Source organism: Gavialis gangeticus, unplaced genomic scaffold (genome assembly GCF_001723915.1).
Source record: "Gavialis gangeticus isolate Ggan-Ray unplaced genomic scaffold, GavGan_comp1, whole genome shotgun sequence".
Taxonomy (NCBI): Eukaryota; Metazoa; Chordata; order Crocodylia; family Gavialidae; genus Gavialis; species Gavialis gangeticus.
Window position 1 is genome coordinate 3254962 of NW_017728997.1, and position 23653 is coordinate 3278614.

The following is a 23653-nucleotide window of genomic DNA, read 5'->3' on the forward strand; positions in this document are numbered from 1 at the left end:
GGGACAGAGACATGGCTTGTCCAGTGGGCATGACGGAGGGGGGAAGCTCCTGCCACTGCGTGCACTCCAAGAGAGCATGGGGGGGTATGCCCCTGGATCTGCACAGGGAGGGACAGGGCAGGCTGGGATTGGGGCTACACTCAGGATGGGTGATGGCAGTGCTGGGAGCAGGCAACGTGGGGGGGGAAGGGAGGGTACCAGCCACCCCAAAATTCGCCATAGCCCCTTCAACCTCCCCTCCCTAGCACTGCCGTCATGCATCCCGAGTGTAACCTGGCCCAGCCCACGCCACCCTGATTGAGGGGCACACATTCCCCTTATGCCCTCCTGGATGAGTGGCAGGAGCAGCAGTGGGAGCCTCCAGACAAGCCACTGGATAAGTGGCTCCCGGATGAGCAGCACACAAGGGTGGGAGCCACCCCCTCTTCCCACACCCCCCAGATGAGCCGCTGCCCCATCCCACATGAGCCCCCCCTTCCCTGGCTGGACAGTGTCTTCCCCAGCCCTAGCTCCATTCCCACCCTCACCACAGGGGCCTTGATCTGCACCCCTATGCCCCTTCACTCCCTTCCCCTTCCACCGTACCAGACTTACCAGCCACACGCAGCTCTCCAAGCTGCTGGCTGTGCTCCTCACTGCCTACATGTTGTGCTGCAACTACACACATGCACGGGCCATTTATCAGCCAAATTATTGGCCACATCAGGCCAATTTCCAAAATAGACAATTTTCTTTATATAGGTACCGATCTGATATCAGACTGTTGTATTGGTGTACCTCTAACAGAGATGCTAAGGGTTCTGCAAAAGGACTTAGACAGGACTTAGTCGCTTTAGTAACTAAGGTGCCATAGTCCAAAATATAGAACCTCAAAACCCCTTCTTGCTTAATCCTTAAACCTGTAAGCACTCCTGACACAAAAGTTCCTGAGGGACTGAGTGTTCTGACTTGAAGCATTCACTGAGGCACCTCACTCTTGACAATACTAAGCAGCTTGTTGCTTATCTTATGCCTGAGCCCTTTTAGGGCCTTCTTCCACCTGGTCTACCTGTACAGACTGCAGAGTTCAATCTATTCAGCATTCTCGTTACCTGTCTAACAGGACGGACACTGTACAATACACTACCAGAAGATGAGAGAATGGTGGTATCCTACTTTTACCCAGTAGATCAAGGGTTGGGGCATTTATCCAGGATGCAGAAGAGCAGAGCACTGAATCTAGGCCTCCTAAATCCCATGCTATGACCTTAACTACTCGATTTCCTTCTTTCTCGCTGGTTATAGGCTAACATTTCACTGCCACACAGCACTTCATGAGACTGTATTATTCAGTCCAATGTGACTGCAAGAGTCATACAAGCCTAAAGAAAAGCAAGACAATTTAATGCCGCTTCCCATACACCACCTGCTCCTTGTAGCTCTGCACTTAAGGATGTCTGAGATCAGCATACGCTATTAAGTACAGTAGCTAGCCATACTGTAACACTTCAACAGGACATGATATACATCAGGGCTCTGCAACTGGTGGCCCATGGACCAGCTACAGCCTGCAAGGGCTTAAATTGCAGCACCCAGATTCTAACCTGACCGCTCCTCCATCACTCTCTCCAGCTGCAGCAGATGGAGTCCCCCCCTTGTTTCTCCGGCTGCCACTTCCTGCCTCTATCTCAGAGGGTGGGGGCAGTGAAGCACAGTGCAGGGAGCTGAGGGTGATTCTGGGCCATGGGAGTGTTGACTAGTACATCATTTCTCTGTGGTGTAGTGTTGGGATAGGGTGTGTGTGCCTGGGAGGGGAGAAAAAAGTGGAGCAGAATTGGGGTGGATGACCATGTGGGTGCATGAAACAGTTTGGGAAAGGGTGGGGGAAAAGAGTGTCTGTATGGGCCAGTGGCCCATGGCTTGCCTGATGCAGCCTATATGGCTTGTGGCCCCTGGGGACTTAGAAGTTGGAGAGCCCTGCTATACATGAAAAAAAAATATTCATTCTGAATTCCTGCTTGCTGGGGAGGGTCAACATACCACTTTATATCAGCAAGTGTTGTCTGAAGAAGAAAAACAAAAATCACACTTTCCCTGTTGCATATATTACAATAAAAGCACGATCGGGTTATCAAAGTTACGATGCAGTTGATGAATGCTCTGTAAGTTACTTTAAAGATCATTTATTAATTTTCAAACAAATAGTATTGTTGGATGAGAGAATCCAAGAATGGATTTTCATTTGTATGTTTCTTAAGGAAAAATATTCCATAATCCAATTAACTGCATCACTATATATCAGGTGGATAGTTGTCCTCCTAAGCTTATGGGCCACCTAAAAAATAAAGTGGCTATAGTTGGAGTAAATCGAAAGAACGGTTTTTAAGGCTAATTTTTTGCAGCATGAGTCCACAGTCAACCACTTGCAACCAGACATTAGCAGATACATTCTGGTGTCCTTTATCATTTTACCTTAAAAATGTGGCTGATTATACACAAATTTAAAGATGCCCTGTTTTTGGATGTAGTTGGAAATGGCTGTCCAAAATCACTTAACTGAGATGGTGGCAACTGGGAATGGGCTCTTCCAAACCGCTCCCCCACCATTTTGGGCATTAAGAATGGATAATGCCACTGGCTATAGTTAAGACTTTGGAGTTGATTGGGACATTACAGACAGCCAACTAGGGCAGTGGTACCCAACCTTCCATTCCCAAGAGCTGGCTGAGTGGCACAGGGTTGGCCTGTGGGGTGATTCTATGCTAGGCTGATGGCATGGGGTTGGTCCACAGATGCAATCTAGCATGCTAGATCTGACCCTACATGCTGGCCTGACCCATTGTGGCTGGACCTGCCACACACTAGCACAATCTAGGGAGCAAGATCATGTGATCTGGCCTGTGGGACTCCCCAGCGTTCTGTAAATTTGGCAGCAGGGAAGCAGCAATTAATGCTACCATTGCTTTCCTGCCACCAAATTTCAAGTCCTTTGGGGAGCTATGTGTCAGATGACATGGCTCTGTGGCCTGGATCTCACCCATGGGCCAGGGGATAAGCACCCCTGGCCTAGAGGTTTTGGTTGTTCTGCTCAGTCTGATCACATCTAGTGTCAGAAAGGATTTTTTCCCATAGGTCAGACCGGTAAGGATTTGGAGTTGGCAGTGGTCTTGTTTACCCTGCTCAGAGGCATGGCATGTTGTTGTGTGTTCCTGATGTCCACTGGCTTCGTGCCTTGTAGTTGTAAATGAGCATTTGAAGTGGTGATCTTTAGGAATCACTGAGTCAATAGCTGCCTGCAAATGCAAGGGACTGGACAGCTCCTTCCTGTCCTATATTCCTACATTACTACCAGTATTATGCTGGCATCTGACCAGAAAGAATACCATAAAACTGAATTTCAGCATGAAGAGAACCTACTGGAAACCATTAGACTTTGAGTATATGTTAAATAGATCAGGACCAACATTGGGTGATAGTAAGAAGAAAAGAGATATAGTCACAGGTGATCCAGAGGACCAGTGGAGATGGCATAAATTTAAGCCAGAAAGGCTGTAGGTCAGGGCTTCCTGTATTGAAGTGCTGAGGCTGAAAAAATGACTTGTCTTTCTGTTAAATTACATTTACTAGAATAACATTTTGGATGATATTTTACTTGTCCTAAGATTAGAACATATTGTTCTGTAGCATCATATTTTCTACAGATATGTTTCATCAAAAGGTAAGTTCAAACAGAGATACAGACTGTAATATCACTATCCAAAATATTCTGAATCATTGCTATACAGTGCATACATGGTCCAAATGTTTTAATATAGCGGAAGGCTACTTTATATTTCATAGCTTCATGACAGAAATCAATATTCGGTCTTACGCAACTTTTTACCTAGAAACACATAAATAAAAACCCACTACCCAAATATTCAAAACAAGGTGACCTCTTCTGTATCCCTGGAATCATTGGCAAATGCCAATTATGGCTGAATGGACTGACAGAAAAAAAAAAAGATAGAAAAGAATGCTTTTTTGCCTCTCTCCATCTATTTCTTTTGTCCTGCAAGGCTTATGCTCCTTTTCCATTTTCTCTACAACTACTAAAATTCAATTTATTTTTTCAATCTGTTTCCAACCAAGCTTCCTTGCGTCAGCTATGCAGACATTTCAATGCAAGCCACGTACGGTAGCATGAGAAGGGTGAAGTGAATACAATTACCTGTGCATTTACGATCTGTGTCTTCTTTTTTTGACCCACTGATTGTTAACTTGCAATTGAAGTTCTCCTCCCAATATTCTGCAAACCACACATTCCTTCTGTTGTTCTCCAGTGTACGTGAGGTAAAATACGTATCAAACCCTAAAAAAGGAAGACAAGTAGAAGGGTGAAATCTGGCACTGCTTTTACCAGTACTAACACAACCTGAAAAACAAATATGTTGCTTACATTTTATTGAATGCACAGCACATGTCTACAACCTATCAAAGACAGACTACCAGGGAAAAAGGACATTAGTGACACGCCTTTTATTGTTACCTACATTTTACAACTCAATTACTCTGCCGCATGCTATAAGACATGGTATTAGCCTCATCATTCTCATATGCTCTATTGGCTATGGAAGTGGGCATGCCTTAACCACACTAGCCCAATGGTGTGCTAGGTTTGGGTAGGACTTGACCTTGATTTAGTTATTTGAGTAAAATCAATGGAACTGTAATTTTATAATTAACCTTGCCAGCCCTCTAAAGGATGTGGTTTTACTCTCATTCATTTTTCATCCATTGTCCACTGTCTATATAAGTTATTCTGTCCTGAGGAAAGCATGTTTTCTTATTACATAGTTCCTCTTCATTTGCTTGATACCCATTTTGGTCAATATGAAGAGAAAAACATTTGAGAAGTAGCTGTAAATCACCTCTGCTTACTTGACTCTTGCATTATACCTCCTAATGTGAAAAAGTAAAGGTTCTGTTTGTGACCCTGTTTGTTATTGGATTGAGAGAAAAATCTAGCCACAGACAATGTTCTGGCCTATAAAAGCAAAACAGCCTTCCTCAGGCAACCTGCATACAACACTATTTTATTAGCAGAGGAATTGATTCAACAAAATAAAATAAAATAAAATGAAATAAAAACTCTGTGGCCGCTTGCCAAAGGCTTCAAAAGCCCTGATATTTTAACTTTTGTCTGCTCTGACCATGAGGAAATGCAAATTCTTACTGAATATTCATGCAGTATTGACAGATCCTGCAACTTTATCGTGAGTCTATAATGAGTCCTGCAACTTTATGATCATTTTTATGTGTCTCTGTAAAGTCACAGTTTCTGGAGGCATGTGATTATATGGGAAGGACAAACAAAAAAAAAAAGACTCAGAGGACCCCTGTAGATATTCAGGAAAAGGCATGATAGGATCTGATGCACTATTCACACAATCATGCCTCCTGCTGTGGCACATGTGCATGGCAGTAGTTGTGATTGCAAGATCCAGCATCAACTCCTACCATGCTTTATTGCTGGTACCGGGGGAGCCTGGGATTACCATCTCATACTCCCCCTGCATCAGCAAGTAGCAAGCTCCCACAGCTGTAAGTCTCATAGCTGACCCAGGTCACAGCTATGGCAGTGTCCTGTGGCTGCTGGGACAAAGAGTCCTGCAGCTGGAAGGACTCTCCATCCTGACAGCATACCACAGCTTCTAGGGTGGAGTCCACAGCTATGGGGCTCTGCCAGGACAGAAAGTGCCATCAGCTATGGGACTCCCAGCTCTGGCTGCACATGGTGCACCTCTGCAGGCACTGCAGAGATAAATTGATTATTTTTTTCCCAATGTTTTGAATCAGTAATGCTGTGCATGCCGAAGTAACATTTTCCTATGATTTTTACTTTAGGAGCATCTACACGTGCATTAATGAGCTTTAGTTAATGTGCATTAAATCTAGTACCTTCAATGTGAGGTACTAAGAAAATGTGCATTAGCTTGTCTTAATTTGCATTAACTAAAAAGCATGTTTTTTAAATTATGCTTAATGTGCACTAGCCAAAAAGCACATTTTAGTGATGCTTTAATGAGCATTAAAATAGGCTAATATGCATTAAAGTGCATGTGTAGATGAGCTCTTTGTTTTTACTACTGAGGTAGTAAGCAAGAATTCATAAGAAGCCTTTTGCTGAGGTTGGTACTTGTATAATATTCTGACGGTAAAGAGTTAAGTTTGCTGTCTTGTAATTAAACCCTTGCCCATGCAACCCTGGAGAAAGCAGAAGACAATAAAAATAGGAACCTGAACAGCATGTGCCATAGTAAAGGGTGTATGACTGCTCAGTTCTGGGGAGCTAAACTTTTGGAAAGTTTCAATTCTAACAATTGGCACCAGTTTTCCAAAAAGCCCACCTGATCAAATGCTAAACGCTGTTGGACATGTGGTTTTACTGATGTTCCTCAGTGGCAGCAGAGCTCTTTTAAAGTCTGACCCCAGTTATGGATACTAAACGTGTAGAAATCTCTTAAGCTAAGTACAGACAGCCAAAAAGCCTGAGGCTGAATAGATTCAATATTCACAGGTTAGTCTAAGCTGAGTAGACTGAACCAATACGCAAATGAACAGACATTTGCTTTTGATTCTGGAAATGCCCCACTTGCCTGCAGTGGCCCAGGACACAAGCTGGGGGACACTAGAGCACGCCTCCCTGCTCAGCTGGAGCAGACTGCTTGGGCCAAGGCTAGTCTGCCCATCCTGTGAGAGGGGGGAGGGTTGCAGGGGGAGGCACAAAGCATCCTGGGATGCTGAGGGACTATGAGTTAACTTGAATCTGAAGGGGATCTGGGACAGAAATTCAATAAACCAATTTAACCTAAATCAATTAAGTCTGATATTGCATCCATCCAAGTTTATCTTAAACTGGTTTTAGCCATTTTGAAAGCGGTTTATGTGCACCGAACTTCTGTTGTGTTACAGATTTGAAGCAATTTCCAATCACTTATAGTGGTTAATATGTAATTTCTGTCCCTAGCCTTTGAGTATATATATGACCCCTGTCTTAAAACTCCATGTAAGGGCCATTCCATCTTCTGCTTCAGTTGATGAAGTCATTTGATTGATTTCAATCAGGCATACAACTAAGCCATTACTTGGTAAGATAGAGATAAAAGAAGATGAGGGAAGGGATCTAACATAGGAGAGTGTAGAGTTTGCTTCATCCTTATTCTGCTCTATCATCTCCTAGCTTTGTGCATTTCCCTGATCACACATATAGTCTACCCACGGGTTTACTATTTTTGGTTCTTGCAGATCATACAGACTAAGAACTCATAGCATGGAACAACAAATCAAAGCTTCCTCTTTGTGCCCAGAGCTATATGCCAGCATTCATACTATACAATTCCTGTGGGCTAGAAAAAGCATCTGGGGTACTGACATACCCTACTAAGCTCCCCCTATAGTGGGAAACTCTATGCAAGAATTACCATACAAAAATACCTTGGAGTTTTCATGAGCTAGCTAAGTAAGCCAAGGCAGATCATTGTTTCCTCCTGTTAAGGATCTTCAGAATGATATAATCACTTAGCACTGGGGTTTAAAATGCCAAAATGAATGCACAGGATTTTGATTGTTTAATTTTGCTTGCTTCATTTCTGGCATCGTCCTTGTAGGTTTTAAATTAAATTGAAACCCTCCATTTTTCAAGCAAAATGAAAGCCAAGGTTTATTTTGTAAGCATGATCTTGGGAACACATTTATGCTATTCTTAATATAGGGCAAATGCCCTTTAACAATTTTGATTATGTCCATACAGTTGACACCCTTTAATAGATTTTACTCAGGCCAGACTAAGGGACAGTTTTGCACTGAAAAAAAGATCGCTCTAAACCTAGTAGGATCCAATTCTGCATCCAGAAAATTTTCAGACCACCGAGAGATGGATAACCCAGCCTTTTTGATCATTGGGCATGACCCCTTTCTTAGGCTGAACTGAATTGAAGGTTCCAAAAAAATATTTTTCCCCAGACTTGAGATGACACCTTCAAAGCCAGCAGAAATCTTTTGCAAATCGATACATGTACAACCAAATATTGGTCTGATGTCAGATATCTGACCTTTACTTGAGTAACAAATAAAGCTCACAAGAGAGAGTGGTATGAAAATAATAGTAACAGTAACACCAATAACAGCCACAGCCAAGATAGTCACTGGATAAAAACCAAAACAAGCTACCAAAAAACAAAAAAAAATAGATTGTCAAGTGGGCCAAAAGATTGGCAAATACTCATCTTGGGTGATACTACAATGACAGATACTAACGGGACTTCATGTAGTGTGAGAGAGCAAGGTCTAGCTGTGATCACTTCCCTCTCAAGACAAGTCATGCATTACAGGATTAAAACACTCCTGCCAAGTGCAGTGGTGCGGTGTGCCTCGGGCACGCAGTGGCTGGCCTGTGAATGATATCTTGCTTCAGTCTATATCTTCATTTTAGCTCTGGTCCCCCCCAGCTCATTTTTTGCTTGTTTGTTTGGTAAGGAAACAGATTGTATGGGGCAAATAAAACAGCATGCACATAGTACAAGCCTCCCCATCACCCTTTCTGTAGCCAACAGATAACCTATTAGAGAGATGTTAACCAAAAATGAAAGGCTTAATAAGATCGATATATTCTGATCTCCTTGCAAGTATTAATGAAAAATAGGCTGTAGTGCAAATGCTCACTTGCTTATAGGAATTCCCTTTTTCAAATACCCACATGCACATACCCTAATGGTATCAGAACAACGGGATCATCACAAAAAGCAGTCACTGTTTCTACTGCTTCAGTGCTGTTCCTTTACTACCTGTAGCTATAGATCCATTTAGACCTCACACTAAGCAGGGTAGCACAGGATCAGTACTTGGAAGGGAGAACATTATGCTAGATGAACGGTAGGATATAGTGGCTCAGTGAGTGGCATTCTTCCTTCTATGCCAGTACCAAGCAGTAGTGTGCAAGGCAGGACTCTTGAGAGTGGAGCTAACGCCTTTCACACAATATGCAAACCCCAGGCTTCTAACTACCTATATGCCAGACCACTTCCAGCTTAGGTAATCCTCCAGTTTCATTTTGGGTTGCTCCTTAACTGCTGCATGGTGTTGCTTTTTTGCCCGTGAGCTGATTTTCAATGCTGGGTGAAGAACTCACGAACACAGGCTCTCCCCCAAGCAGGAGCAGTATATCTATGTCCACACGCTGCTTGGTAGCATAATGCTGCATCAGACAACTGGCACTCTGGGGATATTTGGAGTCAGTTGATCAGGTCAGGACCAATGTTTTAAATTTTGGACAAAAGTCCAGTTTCAGGAACTCTTTGGGGACTCTGGGCCTTAGCTCCTAAATCTGGAGCTCTCCTGTTAAATATGGAACAGCTGGTCACCCAGCAATACGTCTGGCTCTAACAATACTTAAGATAACATGAGTCCACTGCAAAGCTGGCATTGGGATTCAGACCCCATTTAATGCCGTTCTCAATCTACAGAGATAACTCAAAAATCTTTGGAATGAAAGATGTTAGAAACACTGTGAATAGTTAGCACTCTCACTGGTAAGTCTTACTTTGTAAAAAATAGCACAAGGCAAGGTGGAAGGTCCAGGCTCTTCATAATAAGCATGTCTTAACAACAGGTGGGGGCGGGGGTTGTATTCTTTCTTAACCTGCCCCAGTAATTGCAGACACTTAACCTTTATGAAGGAAAACCATAGTTTTTGTTTATGAAAAATGAACTGGAAAGTCAATATTTTAATCTCTCCTGCCAGGAGTGTAGTCAATATTTTGACTCAGGCTAGAGTAGATATTTTATCCTTTTATTAAATACATTGTTCATGTATTCCAGTTATGCTAATCTGTGGCCCAACAAAAGCAGAGCATTGCTAATGAAGTGGCTTGAAAAATGTGTCATACTCTGGGAGGCATACTGACAAGCGTTAGTGCAGCTGAGCTGGAGAGACAAATCTGAGAGTTCAAGTTCTCCCTCTTGCTGTGGGTTCACGGCTGGTGCTGGCACTGCAAGACTCCAGTGGCTAGAGGGGAGTAGCAAGTTGTTGTATGTGCTACAACTTCCCTACAAACCACGTGAAACCAAGTTTACTTTTGGTTTTGCAGTTGCCAGGTACAGTAAATAAGTATGCCATGGGAAAGAGATAAAGACAATCTTGAGGTAGTAGCTATCATTTCTAATTATAAAATGCCTATGCAAAACTGGTTTTACCTAGCACCCTCCACTACAAAAGGGAGTCAGAGGCAAAACACAGCAGAACTAAGTTACCACACTAGGATAACATTAGCGAATGAGCAAATGGATGTTTTCAAACAACAAAAAGGATTGAGAGTGAGAGATGAATTCTCCGTCCTATCCTAGATTTGTGTATCATTGACCTAGCGGCAATATTAATCACTTTCTCAATCCTGGATCTACCACTAAACAACTCTGCTCCCAGGGATATTACCCTTTAGACACAGTGCAGCATATGGGCCCCTATGAATCAGTTTAGGAAAAAAGCAACACAGTGAACTTCCAGAACAAGCCAAAAAAAAAAAAAAATCAACTTTCATTTGGCAGGCATAAAAGCAGACCACACCATAAACTGCATAGACTTCTGTCTCACAATAAATGCATCAGGGATGCTTCAGGATAGCTATAAAAACACTAAAGAAAAAGTACTACCAGGGTTCTGTGCCATAAAAAGCTGCTGGATATCTACAGCCTTTCAGCTAGGCCCTTCCTATAATTATTTGACAGTATAATCAAACCCCTTGTATGCCACAATAGTGAAATTGGGGACCAAACTGTAACTGTGAACTGCCAGCTAACAAATGAGACAAGAAACCAATAGAAATTTTACACCTGCTGTTTTGCAATCAAACACTTCACTCACACAGGAATTCTTCAATCTATGGCACTTGGAAAGAACTTAAACAATTCCTCTCATTTATCAGCAAAGAAAAAGTGCAAGGGAATATTTCAAGCAACATCCACATATTACATTTCCTACACCATGTAGCAAAGGAGAGATAAAAACTGAAACAAGACAACATAAAACAGTCCTACATAGCAACAACTCCTCAAGATTTAAGAATTTTTACTTCCAAAATAGTTCAGCAAATAATCCCGCTGAAAAAAAAAAAAAAAAAAAAAAAAAAAAAAAAAAAAAAAAAAAAAAAAATCAAACAGTACTCATTCTCCGAGATGGACATCTGAAAGGAAAATATAATAACCCCTGGAAAAATACAAATCTAGAATCACAGTATCTGTTAACAGGTACTTCATGCTCCTAGACTATTTGAAACAGGAAAATATACAAAACATATATATATTTAATGGTTAGAATCAGTGATTAAAAACCACAGAAAGAAAAACAGGAAAGAGAAAGTTCACTGAATGAATACATACCTATTGAGAAAGAAGATATAAAAATGTAGAGCAGTGTATTCTTCTCCACAGACAAGGACAGGAAAGAGTAGATAAAAAAGCCTTCCAAAGTATGGAATGATGGTATCCAGGTATGATCCAAAGCTTATTAGAGTGATCAATAGTGGTGTGCAAAATGGATTCGGATTCAGCCCAAATCGGGGACAGTGATTCGATTAGTTGATTTGGATTGGTGTCCCTGATTCAATTTGGCTGAATCCGAATCTGAAGATTCAATGCTGATTTAGAGAAAATATTTAAATGGGTTTGCATCAGGTTCTATAAGTAATAGATTTTCCATTCAAAAGCAAGGGGAAAAATGCATAACTATAGAAGAAAGTTGACAGAGAGAGTATTGCTTTAATACATGTAGGATCTTGCACCCTGCTAACAACACAGATATGGAAAGTACCATGCAATAAATGATGAGATGAAAACACAGTCACTTATTTTTGAAAGTCATAGCCAGGATGGATTCTTGATGTATTGTTCCACCTCCAGACAGGCACTCACTATGACTGACGTTTACCCACTGATAACACTTGTACAGATCTCCCCTGCCAATAAAGGCTTTTGATTTGATCTGAAGTTGAATGTAGTATACAAGGGTGATACATTTTTCAGCATATAATGGCTACTCTGTGGGTACACCTACATGTCACCGTACGTTGCCGTAGCGACACACTAGATCAACATTACAGCAATGTAGCGGTCACATGAGTCTACACATAATCGGCAGCTACTTCACCATAGCAGCATGCTCCCCTGTTTCAGTGTGCTGCTACAGTGAAGTAGTGCAACATGGTGCAGTACAGGCAGTTAGTGAGCCATGCTTTTGTACTTCCAAAAGGAAGTACAAGTATAAACAAGTACTACGTATTTAACATTAAGTGGTTACTGTGCATTTATTTAGTACGTAGTATAAACAAGTACTAAATAAATGTGCAGTAACCACTGCATAGTTGTGTCTTGTGTAGATTTGCCCAGTGTGTAAAGTTCCCACATGCTTGTAGAGGAGCAGAAAAGTGACAGAATGTACTAATGTAAAGTAGAAGGTACATGCAATCCAGGAAGGGAAGTGCTGGGAGGAACAGGTATGTAAAAGTTTTCGTAGGACAGAACCAGAGCACTGGACTTTTTGCAGTGGAAAATAGGGAAGAAAGAGTGATTAAAACACAAGGAGTGATACAGTCAGAATGACGAGTGAGTAAGATGAGTGTACTGCAAGGTAAGACCGTGAGCTTCTAGGATACAAGAGAGGAGCTGGATGCAGCAATGAAGACAAGAGGGAAAGGCGCTTGGACTTACACAATGTTCCTTCCAGAAGAACGGATTGATGGAGAGCCTCTTCACTCCTGTTAGTGAAACACTGCTGACCCTCTCTGCCCCCTCTAACCACAGGCAGAGCATTAAGTGAGAAAGAAGTGAGGCCAGCCCTTTCCTTGCCATGTATGAATTCTTGCATCCTCCTTGCCTCTCTGGGAACAGTTACAAAGCTTGTGGTATAGTCAACATGTCCTCCAACTGACACAGAGAAAGACATGAGTTATACTAGATTTTCTAAGGGTCAGTATCATTTCAATAGGGAATACAGGCAAACACTGTTTTCAAATGATCTGCAAACCATTAGTTAACCGAGACATTTTCTAGGCATAATGTATCAAATTAAGACTTTACACCAAAAGAGTTGGTTTTGAAATAATTTTCCAATGAAATTTTGACACATTTGTAAAAGTTTAGCCCAATGCATGATGCAGTAAAATCAGAATTACACATTGACTGTATTCTCTTCTGGTGCAAAATAGGAAAGTTTTATTAATTTTAGTTGAGCTACTCCAATTTATACTAGATATAGATCTGGACCGGTTTGTTTACACCTGTGTGCCTGAAACTTTTTAGACTGAAGGCCCATCTTAGAAAATGCCAGCTCTTAGCTTTCACTCATTTCTTGTGTACAGAAAAACAGTAGAACAGCTCTTGTGCTGCAAGAAACTTAGACCCCCGCCAGATGTGCAAGTAAAGGTGCCATGGGATATGATGCATGATACCTAGCATTGAATCCCCTCACCCCTTATTGCCAGTACAGGAGGAGACCAGAATCATGATCCCAGGCTCTCCCTGTACCAGCAAGTAGCAAGCTACCACGGCTCACAGCCCCCAAGGTTGGGAGCCTGGATCAGCTGATGGCTCCTCACCTTGGAGATGCATGGTGCACGCACCCCAGTAGTTGAGAGCCCCCATCAGTTGACTGGGCTCACTTGGCCAGTTTGGCCACGTGTTCAGTTAATGTTGTGACAGGAACCACCCATAAAGTTATTACACATTTTTTGCGCAATGACATTTAGGCTATTCACAGTTTTATCATGCCATTCATTGCATTAACGTACAGATGGGTAACAACTTAAGATGCGACTAATTGGTTGTAGGTGTTTATATAGTGCTAATACTGGGGGGTACCCCACAGCACCTTTAAAAGGACCCCTAGGATGCTGCAGCACAGTGGTGGAGAACCACTGGCTCAGAACTAACACTAGCTTCTCCTAAAATTTGCAGTTTATTTTGCTTTCCCATAAACTGTTGTTTGAATTACATTGGCAGGTTTTAATATGCAGTTCTTACCACACTCCCCCCCTTAGAGGTTTGCTATAATATGGCAGCCCTCAGCCTGTACTATTTAATTTTCTTTCACACAGTTATTTTGGGAAGGGTAATTGAACTAACTGTACTTCAAAGCAAATTGTATGCATCTAGGGGCAAAAGATACAATTCAATTAACAGGGAACACAAACACTTTAGCAATCTTGTTTGTGTATTATTTTTACTATTTCCAAACTTTATACTGTATGTATGGCTAATGAATAAAAACAATGTTTGCTTTCCTCTTAAGTAGTTGCTAAATATACACGAACTATAATGGGAAAGGCTCTAACTACTAGAAATCATATTGAAATTCTCATGATTAACCTCAAATAGAGTCAGCTGCTTCAGCAGTACAGTGTTTCCATTTCCTCAGTATTATTATATTTTGAACCCTAAGTCATGTAACTATGCTACTATGTGGGATTCATATAAAGGCCTTATTGCACCTTATGCTGTATGCTGCACAAATGTTGATCAGCATTAGTGCTAGCTTGGATTTTGAAGCAGTCACACACTTAGTCTAGAAACCTCCTTTTTTGACTGTCCCTCACTGTCCCCAACCTGCACAGCTGTGATTTGCGACTAGGGGCAGGGCTAGGAGCTATAGCTGTGAGTTGCCACTAGGGCTAGGGACAGACATTACACATAGGCCGGCTTAAGTGATCAGAAACTGGTTTAAACTTGTAACAGAACAGATGTTCAGTGCACATAAACCAGTTTGAAAATGGCTGAAATTGGTTTGAGATGAGTCTGATACTACATTCAACCAGGTTTAACTGATTTGGGTCAAACCGGTTTATGCAATGTCTGTCCCAGACGTAAAGGGCTGGTGAACCAGGACAGGTTTCTATCCCTGGTCTAGTCAGGGAGTCAGAGATCCTGGGATACTGGAGAACTTCAATTTGGGCATCACATCTGTGAGGAGTGGCCACACTTTAATGTAACAGGACCCAGGCAGTATGGATCAGAGATAATCCTGCCCGGGACTGGTGTAACTTTGTTCTGCATAATGGGTGTTTAAAACCACTTTAAGGTGTTAACATGCAGACAATCCAGGGGTTAAGAGCTCCAGAAGCTGCCCAAAATTCCCATGTAACAAGGCCCTAAGAATGTACGATAACCTGCAAGATTTCATTTCATGTGATCTTGTTGAGTAACTGTGATTCCCTGAATGGTTGGCCCTTTAGATGGTACCATGATATAACTGAGCAGCAATGTTTGTCACTCTTGGGCTCTCTCCCTATCTTCAGGTATTTTAATTAGAATAATTAAAATACCTGAAGATAGGGAAAGATCAAGCAAAGCCTACAAGTTAGCAATGTCAAGACTCAACATCCTTGAGATTGAGCAATTTGAACCCTCACAGAAAAAGACATACAATCTTGTGATGTTTAAAAAACTGCAAGGAACCCTAGCCTTGATGCTGTAGAACTTGGACCTCCATGTGGATACCAAGCCTGTTTGATGAGACAGCAAATTATAGATCAGCTCAAGGAGCAAAAATAATTTTCCAATGAACACTAGGGACAATTTACTTGCTTGACATTCTCCCAATGCTCTTGGGACATTCATAGCAACTCATAGGTATGCTTGGAATAAGTATATGTTGAGGACACACTATGAGAGTCTAACATACCTTATTGGTTCTGTATCAGCAGGGAGACTACATCCTAGATTAGCTGGGACAGGCCTGGATTTTGGAGGCCAGTCTCCGCCAGCTGGCAAAAACTGAAATGAGAGTCCCAGGCACAGGTTGTGGGATAGCATGGCGGAGCAGCAGGAACTTATGAAATGTATGGTGTATGAAACTGATGGTGTAAAATAGGCTGCTGAAGCGTGTAATGCATTAAAAAGAGTTCCTGCCAATTGACATGGCTTTCTATTATAGGTAGGTGGCATGTTATAATAATGCATGAATATGATCTATATACTACACTTAAGAAAATTAATTATTCCTGGAAAACCTATTCTTTATTCCAAATTTTATGGAATTTTACAAATGAAAATAAATCTCCTATCTACATTATATGCTTATGATTTTGTTAAGTGGTTATTTTTACAGATAAATAGATGGTATTATCTAATAGGCTCATTTATTCTCCACCAGTGTTACTAATGTAGTTAAGTACACAGAGAAAAGCAGATAAAGAAAGAATAAAAAGATGAGATGCTAGGTCACTGGTGAGATATAGGAGGACAGACCAGCCCCGCCAAGAGAGACAAAAAACATTTTCATCTAATCTTGCAAATACTTTTAGTAGGTTCTTAATGGACATTCAGTTTTCAAAGTTGCTTAGGCACTTCGGAAATTATGTCTCACTGGGCTTGTCTACACGAGACACTTACTGCTCGGTAGCTTAATAACACTGCACAGCAGTGTGCCGGTCAAAAACTGTGCTAATTAGCTACTGTGTGGTGTTATTAGGCTACTGCGCAGTAACAAAAAATCTGTGAGCCAGCACTATTGTTCAGTAACTGTAGTTACTGCACATTTAGTTAGTACTTAATTAAGTACTAAATTAAATGCACAGTGACTACTGTGCATTAATGAACGTGTAGACATGGCCATTGAAAGTGAATGGGACTTGGCATTCTTTTTCAGTGATTTTAAATCCTTGAGACGATTTGGAAAAAAAAATAAGTGCTTCCAAGCCCCCTTCCCCTTGCTCCACTTTTATTTTAATTATTTACTTTCTTTGATATCCCAAAGCACCCCACTTACAACAAAAGCACTGGACTGAATTAGTTTTCTTCTACTCACTCAGGCCTGATCCAGGGACCACTGGTATCGAGGGAGTCTTGCCACTGACTTGAAGTGGCCTTTATATCAGACTTCAGATTTATTGGAAAACTTTTAGCAGACACCTTTAGGCTAGCACACTGTGGATGAATGTTGTTGTAGCCAGAGGGTTAAGAGTTTTTGTTTAAAATATTTAAAAAATTATATATTTTGCCCTTTCAGTATCTATGCGTCTATTTGACTGTGACCCTTAAATTCAAACTGCACTGAGGACTATGCTGTGAATGTCATAAAATCAGAGCAATAAGACCACAGAGGTACATGATTAACACCTGATACTGCTAACATGACATACTATGTACAAGAGGATGGACTGGGCTCATTATCTAGTTTTATTCTGGTTCATGTAGACAAATCATACTGTGGTGCTGTTTTGATGCAATTAGCTGCTATCCTGGCCAACAGTTTCAGCAGAGCAGCAAGTATAAGTCTAAGGAACAGATTAATCTGAACAGGCATGAGGTATTTTTGTGGAGGTGTATGCACCAGTACCCCATGTTACACTGTGCCCGCCTTCTGGATAAAAAAGATCCTTTAATCTCCAAGGCTGTAAATCACTAGCATTTCTGACTCCCCACTTGCTTTTAAAATATTTTCACATTCTGGCATCAGGGCACTCCCACACGCCACATGCAGCTAAAAGCCTGGGAATGAAACCATGGAGAAACTGTATCACTTTCTAAAAATGGTGACTAATATGCATTTGCATTTTGGTTGACTTTCTTTCCCATCTTCTTCATATCCCCCACATAGGTATTTCCCCCCCCCAGCTTTTAACACTAATGAAAAGGGTTGTTGCAATATTAAAATGAAGAACACCAGGAAGTACTTGCCCTTCTACCCTCCAAGAACTTTCTTTTGGAAAATTAACACAATGCTAAAGACCCCTTTGCAACTGTGGACACGGCTATTTGTCATTTTCCCATAGGATTAAAGTATGGGATTCACTAGGGAGGAAAGACAGATGGTGATGGGATCCTGAAAAAAAACATCAGGAGTGCTAATCTCTACAATAGCCAAATACTGCACAGGAAAATAAGGCCTGATGACTTGTGTTTTTTAGCATTAAAAAGACCTCCAATGATTTATCTGTAACATTAATCTTATGTCTCTCTTCCATCTGATGTTCTATTTTGCCTATTTTCTGCCTCAGAGCATAATGTTCTGCCTCCTTGGCAGAGAAGGCTGAGGGAATTAAACGTGCTTTAAAGGATAAACTAAGCATCAAGACTAAGGATATAGATTTCCATGGTCAGTTGTATTATGGAGAAAAGTGAAAGGTTCACAGATGAGGCATTTATCATGGGGAACATGTCAAGCACATGCTGGTAAGAAAAGTACAGCCTGCAGATAAGAAAAATGGATAACACGTTACATAAGCCAGGAATGCTCTGCTGAACTGCTGCTCTTTGTCTGTCCCACTACTGTGGCTCAACAGCACCCCTGATGGCTTCAGGCCTCTTCTCAGATGGAAAGAGTGGCAAATAAGAGACAGGGTTGTGGGCAGGGGGGAGTGAATACATCTCATAACATTTTTTTCTAATGTGGAGATAAAATGCTGGGCCAGATACTCAGATGACTTCATTGAGTTAATTGGAGCTCCATGAATTTACATCAGTTGAGATTCTGGCATGTTATCTAGCCACTGGTAATGCTCTCGTTTTAAAATGCAGGCTGGCTGTGGGGATCTACGCTGCAGTGAAATCACTGAGGCAAACCAGCCAGATTTTTTAATTTAAAAGTTCTACATCACATATTACTCAACATATTGTTGATCTACACTACCACGCATTTTGTTTTTTATGAGTCAATCACAACTTATGGGGCATTCTGTTAGAGACAGTTGTTATATAAAGCAGGCAATAATCAGGTCTAATTTAAAAACAAAATTGTTGACCTACTTTATTTCTTTTGTGCCTAAAGTGTTTTCATCTTCAGGCAATGCCGTTTGTGTCTGAATATAACGTATTGACCCAATTTCAAATGCTGCTTTTTCCCTTGTTCTCTTATTTCACCTCTGCTCTGTTCGAAGTAACTAGATGTTTTTATAGCAATGGAGATCAATCAAAACACAAACTTTAGTTACACATGCAAAGCTAAGGATCAGCTAAGTCATTAATTACTTCAGCTACTTGACATCAGGTGAGTTGGACACAACTTCTCTCAAATAGTTCTCTGATTGCTCAAGTCAAAGTGGTTTTATTTAATAACTTTAACTTTGGGATGAACATTTTAATGTGGAATGACTAAAGAGATCAGTTCCCCCCCATCTCTCATTTGTATTACCTTGTCTAAGCAGTACACTACATATTTTTATGGAACTATTAAGATACTTTATAGAGACTCTTTGACCTCCTTGCCCAATAAAAAAAAAAAAGAGACTTCTATGGAGTGATTTTAATAACTTTCTAGCATTGTGTCATAAAAATGCTTTAAAACTGTAAAATAAAGAAATAAAAATATAGACATGTCAATGGAAAATGAAAGAAAGATATTCTTATTTGTGTCACATAATTGACATGTTTTTTATATAGAGCAGTGAGACCATATACAGAAGATTCTGGTGCTTGGGGCAAATCACAGATATTAAATTATCAGGCCACTCTATTCTGGGAATAGCTATAAATTGGAGAAGTACCATTATCATCATTTTTTTCATGGTTGTACAGCAGCTATCACAATGAGGTCTCGACCTAGTTGGAGTCTAGACACTCCTGCAGTAAAAAGGTTACATAATCTGCTGCTATATTACTCTTCATTATTCTCCATTTTATGATCCTCAAATAAGTGGCGCCTAAAGTGTCTTGACCATCAGTTTGATGCAAGGCCTAGCAAGTAAATCTGAATGTATTATTACTACTTCTATACTTAATACTATAGCAGCAGCTAGACATCCCAGAGATTGAGCTTTTACTGTAAAAGGCACGATGCACATTTATAGTAAAAAGTCAGTTCTTGTTCCAAAGAGCTGACAGTCTCACTAACAGCCCCTTCTATATTCAATCTTCTCTTCCTGGAATGATACCAGACTTGGACATAATCCCCGCTAGGAGGTCATATTGTTCAGAAAGAAGACATTTTCCCTGTAAAATTAAAGGTTATGGAGAAAACTCAGGCCTTCAAGGCATCAACAAAGCAGGAACAATGGTAAGATGAAGTCCTTCTTCCCCAGAAAACTGTGGAGTTCACAGTCCATGAAAATGTCTTGCTGATGGGTGCCCAGCATTGTCCTAACAGCATTTATTGCCTGAATATGGTGAAATCTAACTTTCAGTTACATATGTGGGAGACGAACCTCCCCCAACAACTACTCCCCCAGTTCCTTGCCACATCTTTCTTGCCTGGTACCCTGGCCATAGGGAACTCTCCTTTGCCTTGACTTAGCCATCAGTAAAAATCTGCCTTTGGCATACTAGGTCAGTGCCTGGTGTGCTATTTCCTTTCCTTTCTGCATTTCGGTATTGAATCTCCTTGAAATGATCTAATATGTTTCAATATTGGTCCTCACAGCAAAGCAATGAGGAATAAAGCTAGAGGCGAGACATGCAGATTTCACTTGTTGCTTTCCTTCTGTAGTAACAGAAGTTGGTTGTCATCTTCCTACAGGCACTGCTTTCCTGTCTGAAGCTCCTTGTTTAACCCCGCTCCTTTTTATGTAGCAGTGTGCTGTTTCTGGCAGTTCCTTATCTTGGAATCAAAGCAAACCTCTCATGGATGGCCTGTGCATCATGAACAATGTGGGGCGATAAGGGCAGAAATAGATTCCCAATTCCTCGAGTGGGTAAAAGTTTTCCTTCCTTTGTTATCAGCAGAGGTAAAATGTTCACAGCACTCCCCCCAAATTAGAGGAAACTACCTTTGAACTCTAACATCCTTACACATAATTTAGGCAAACATTTAAATGGTGAGTTCCTTTTATCCAATAAAATGCAGTAACCCAAATTCAAATATGATCAACAGCTAAGGTAATCAATTAATACACTAAGTCAACCTAAATGGGTTTGTTGGTTAGAGTAGTATATCAAAGAGAAGAAATGCAGCAGTCACAAGTCCCAGCATTGCAGCAAAGGAATAGCTGAGGTTAAGAGAGATAACTGCATACAAAAGGGTTCTGTTGAAAGTTATGGAAAGAAAGTAAGGGCTAACAGGCTATAGACACTGTAATTTAGTCATGAGGGTACAAAGGATTATTCAGAAACAGACTCGTGCCACATGAGAAACCTTTCTATTGCACTGTGACAAATTCTCAGATTTAGGCTGTGATTTTGAAACCATAGGGAAATAATAATCTTCATAAAGGTAAATATACAGACTAACAGATGCATGGCTTTGATAGATTCAATCAAATATTACTAACTGACAACAATAAACTCAGTGGGCAGTTGTGTCAGCTAGGCGCATCCCATTGCAACACCTCCCAATGGAGCAAGTCAGAGAAGCAAATGTCTCCTACAGTTGCCAGCCAGCACCAGTTTCATACTCTTCATCTTTGCTAGCTAGCTGTTTTCACCTTCTGCCCTCCCCTTGGTGAGATATTTTCTGGCCACAGTCTAGGCCTCATTATAATTCACTTCTAAAACATTTCTGAATTTGCATGCTTTGAATATGTAGTGATCTCTCTTTCTCTCCTTCGCGCTTGCTCTAATATGTAGCTGAAGTGTTACCATGTCAACAGTAACCATTATAGAGTGTGTGAATATTTTTGTGTATTTTATGTACATATGTATGTAAATATGCATACAATTATGTACACAAACACACAGAGAGATAGAAAGGATTTTTTAACTGTTCACATAGTGGTGCTTAACCCTAGATCCTTATGTCTAGGTAAAAAATTCTCTTTCAAACTGGTCTTTAATATTGTGCCTCCTTTTCTTGCATGAAATACCAATTAAAGATTTTGTCCGTGCAGTGGATGAGCCAGTGGGTATTGAGAACTGCAATAAGTCAGAGCTAATATATGAGCAGATACAACAGAGGCAATTTATGAAGTGATTGGATTTTGTGCAACTGGATGTAGCTACACAGGGAAGTAAATTCTCACTCTTCTTGATGCTGCTGAATCCACTATCAATCTTACTTTCAAATTCTCCTGAGATAATGACAAGATCTTGGTTGATTTGCTTGACCACCTCCCTTAAAATAGACTTGTAGGGAAAATAAATCCCTCCTTGAATTTTAAAAAATGGATTTTCTTTTTAATTATATCAGGGTTTTGAAAACGGCATCTAACCACACTGTAACAAAAAGAGGAAGAACACAACAGAACTGTTTTTCCTCTGTCACTACGCAGCTTACACGGCTGGTGCTATTATAGAGTTCCAGTTTTCATTCATATTATATACATTGACCATTAATCATACTGAACTACAAATTGCTGTAGAATACAAGAAATCAGGCAAGTGGTATGGAACCAACCAAACAGAAAAAAACCTAAAGAAAATTACAGATTTTTTTTTTATGCCAAAAGGTACTGTTCAACTGATTTGCACCATACATGCCACAGAATTTCATCCGTTAACTTCTTCACAGGGCCCAGTTACTTGCAACTGAAATATACTGCATCTTTTGGAAAGACATCCACATTTGATTTAAAGACTAAAAAGACACCCAATTTTGATTTACAGACTAGAAAGACATCCCATTTTGATTTAAAGACTTCAAGAGGTAAAATTTCTACTGCATGCCCTGGTAAGTTGTTCCTGATCATCCTTGCTGTTAGAAATTTTGCATTTTCTATTTCCATTTGGCTTTCCTTTCCATCGTTAATGCCCTGCCTCTCAATCTGGTTATGCCTGGATGTAGTAGGCTAGAGACCTGTGCACTGTTGAATAAGTACTGCTCCCAATTCTTGGTTCAAATTTTCTCTGCAGTTACTCTACTAGCACTAACTGAAACAATAACATCAGAAGACTTGTAAGAGAGCAGAATTTGTTTTATTTGTCTTCCAGTTTCCTAAACTGGCATGCTTTTGAATCTCTACAAGAAGGGCTCATTACTAAATGGTTGAGCAGTAATCCTTCCAGGTGGTGAAAAGTCAGTGTAAATGTTCCAAAGCAAATCTCATTTAGCAATCCTTGGCAAAAGCGTGATGTCTGTAAAAGGAGGCCTGGGGGAGCCAAGGATGATCTAGCCTTCACAAAAGTTAGGCACATAAGCAAACTTGGGGAGAGTGATTCAAGGTGCTCAGATATTCAGCGGAACAGGCCCAATCAGAAATGGGTTTATTCCTGATGAATAAAGCACTATCAGTATACGGAAATTTTAAATGGCCCTCAAGTTGTAGGATAATTTGTATGCACCTCTCCTCACACCAACACATTAACTAACTACATTATTTCCATAATGAGTAGATGAACATCTGTGTGGCTTCCCAAAATTTCAAGTGGCAATACTCGAGACAAGTACTCTCTCCTTGGGGATTGACACACTAGCATTTTAAATAATTGCCATAGCTAAAAACTTAATTTAAATTCTGAGGAGACGCTAATGGAAGAGTTCAGGTGTGGTTTAGATTTATGGACTTCTGTTAGTGCAACAAGTTTAATTTCACAGATCAGAGTTGTCTCAGTCTATTATTAAACTTTGTATTTGGCCTTGTCATGGTGAACTGCTTTAATTAACAATAAGATGCAGGAAATTAGCAGATAAATTAGTTAACTTATAAATATCTGAAATGTAATAAACTACGGTAAAACACTACAACAGACACCTCTCAATGATAAGACCACGTTACTTGTATGGTACGCCAATTATGGGTTTGGTTTTACATTGTGTGTGCTGTTTTGCCACACCCCCCCC

General features: G+C 40.6%; 1 protein-coding gene across 3 annotated transcripts in view; it reads right to left on the minus strand.

The window, feature by feature from the left end:
* Nucleotides 1-23653, minus strand: part of GRM7 (glutamate metabotropic receptor 7) — a 679515-nt gene that overhangs the window by 262341 nt on the left and 393521 nt on the right. For all 3 annotated transcript variants that reach the window (XM_019504702.1, XM_019504701.1, XM_019504700.1), the window contains exon 5: nucleotides 4190-4330. In XM_019504702.1, coding sequence (XP_019360247.1) covers nucleotides 4190-4330 — 141 coding nt within the window. The remainder of the gene's footprint in view (nucleotides 1-4189; nucleotides 4331-23653) is intronic.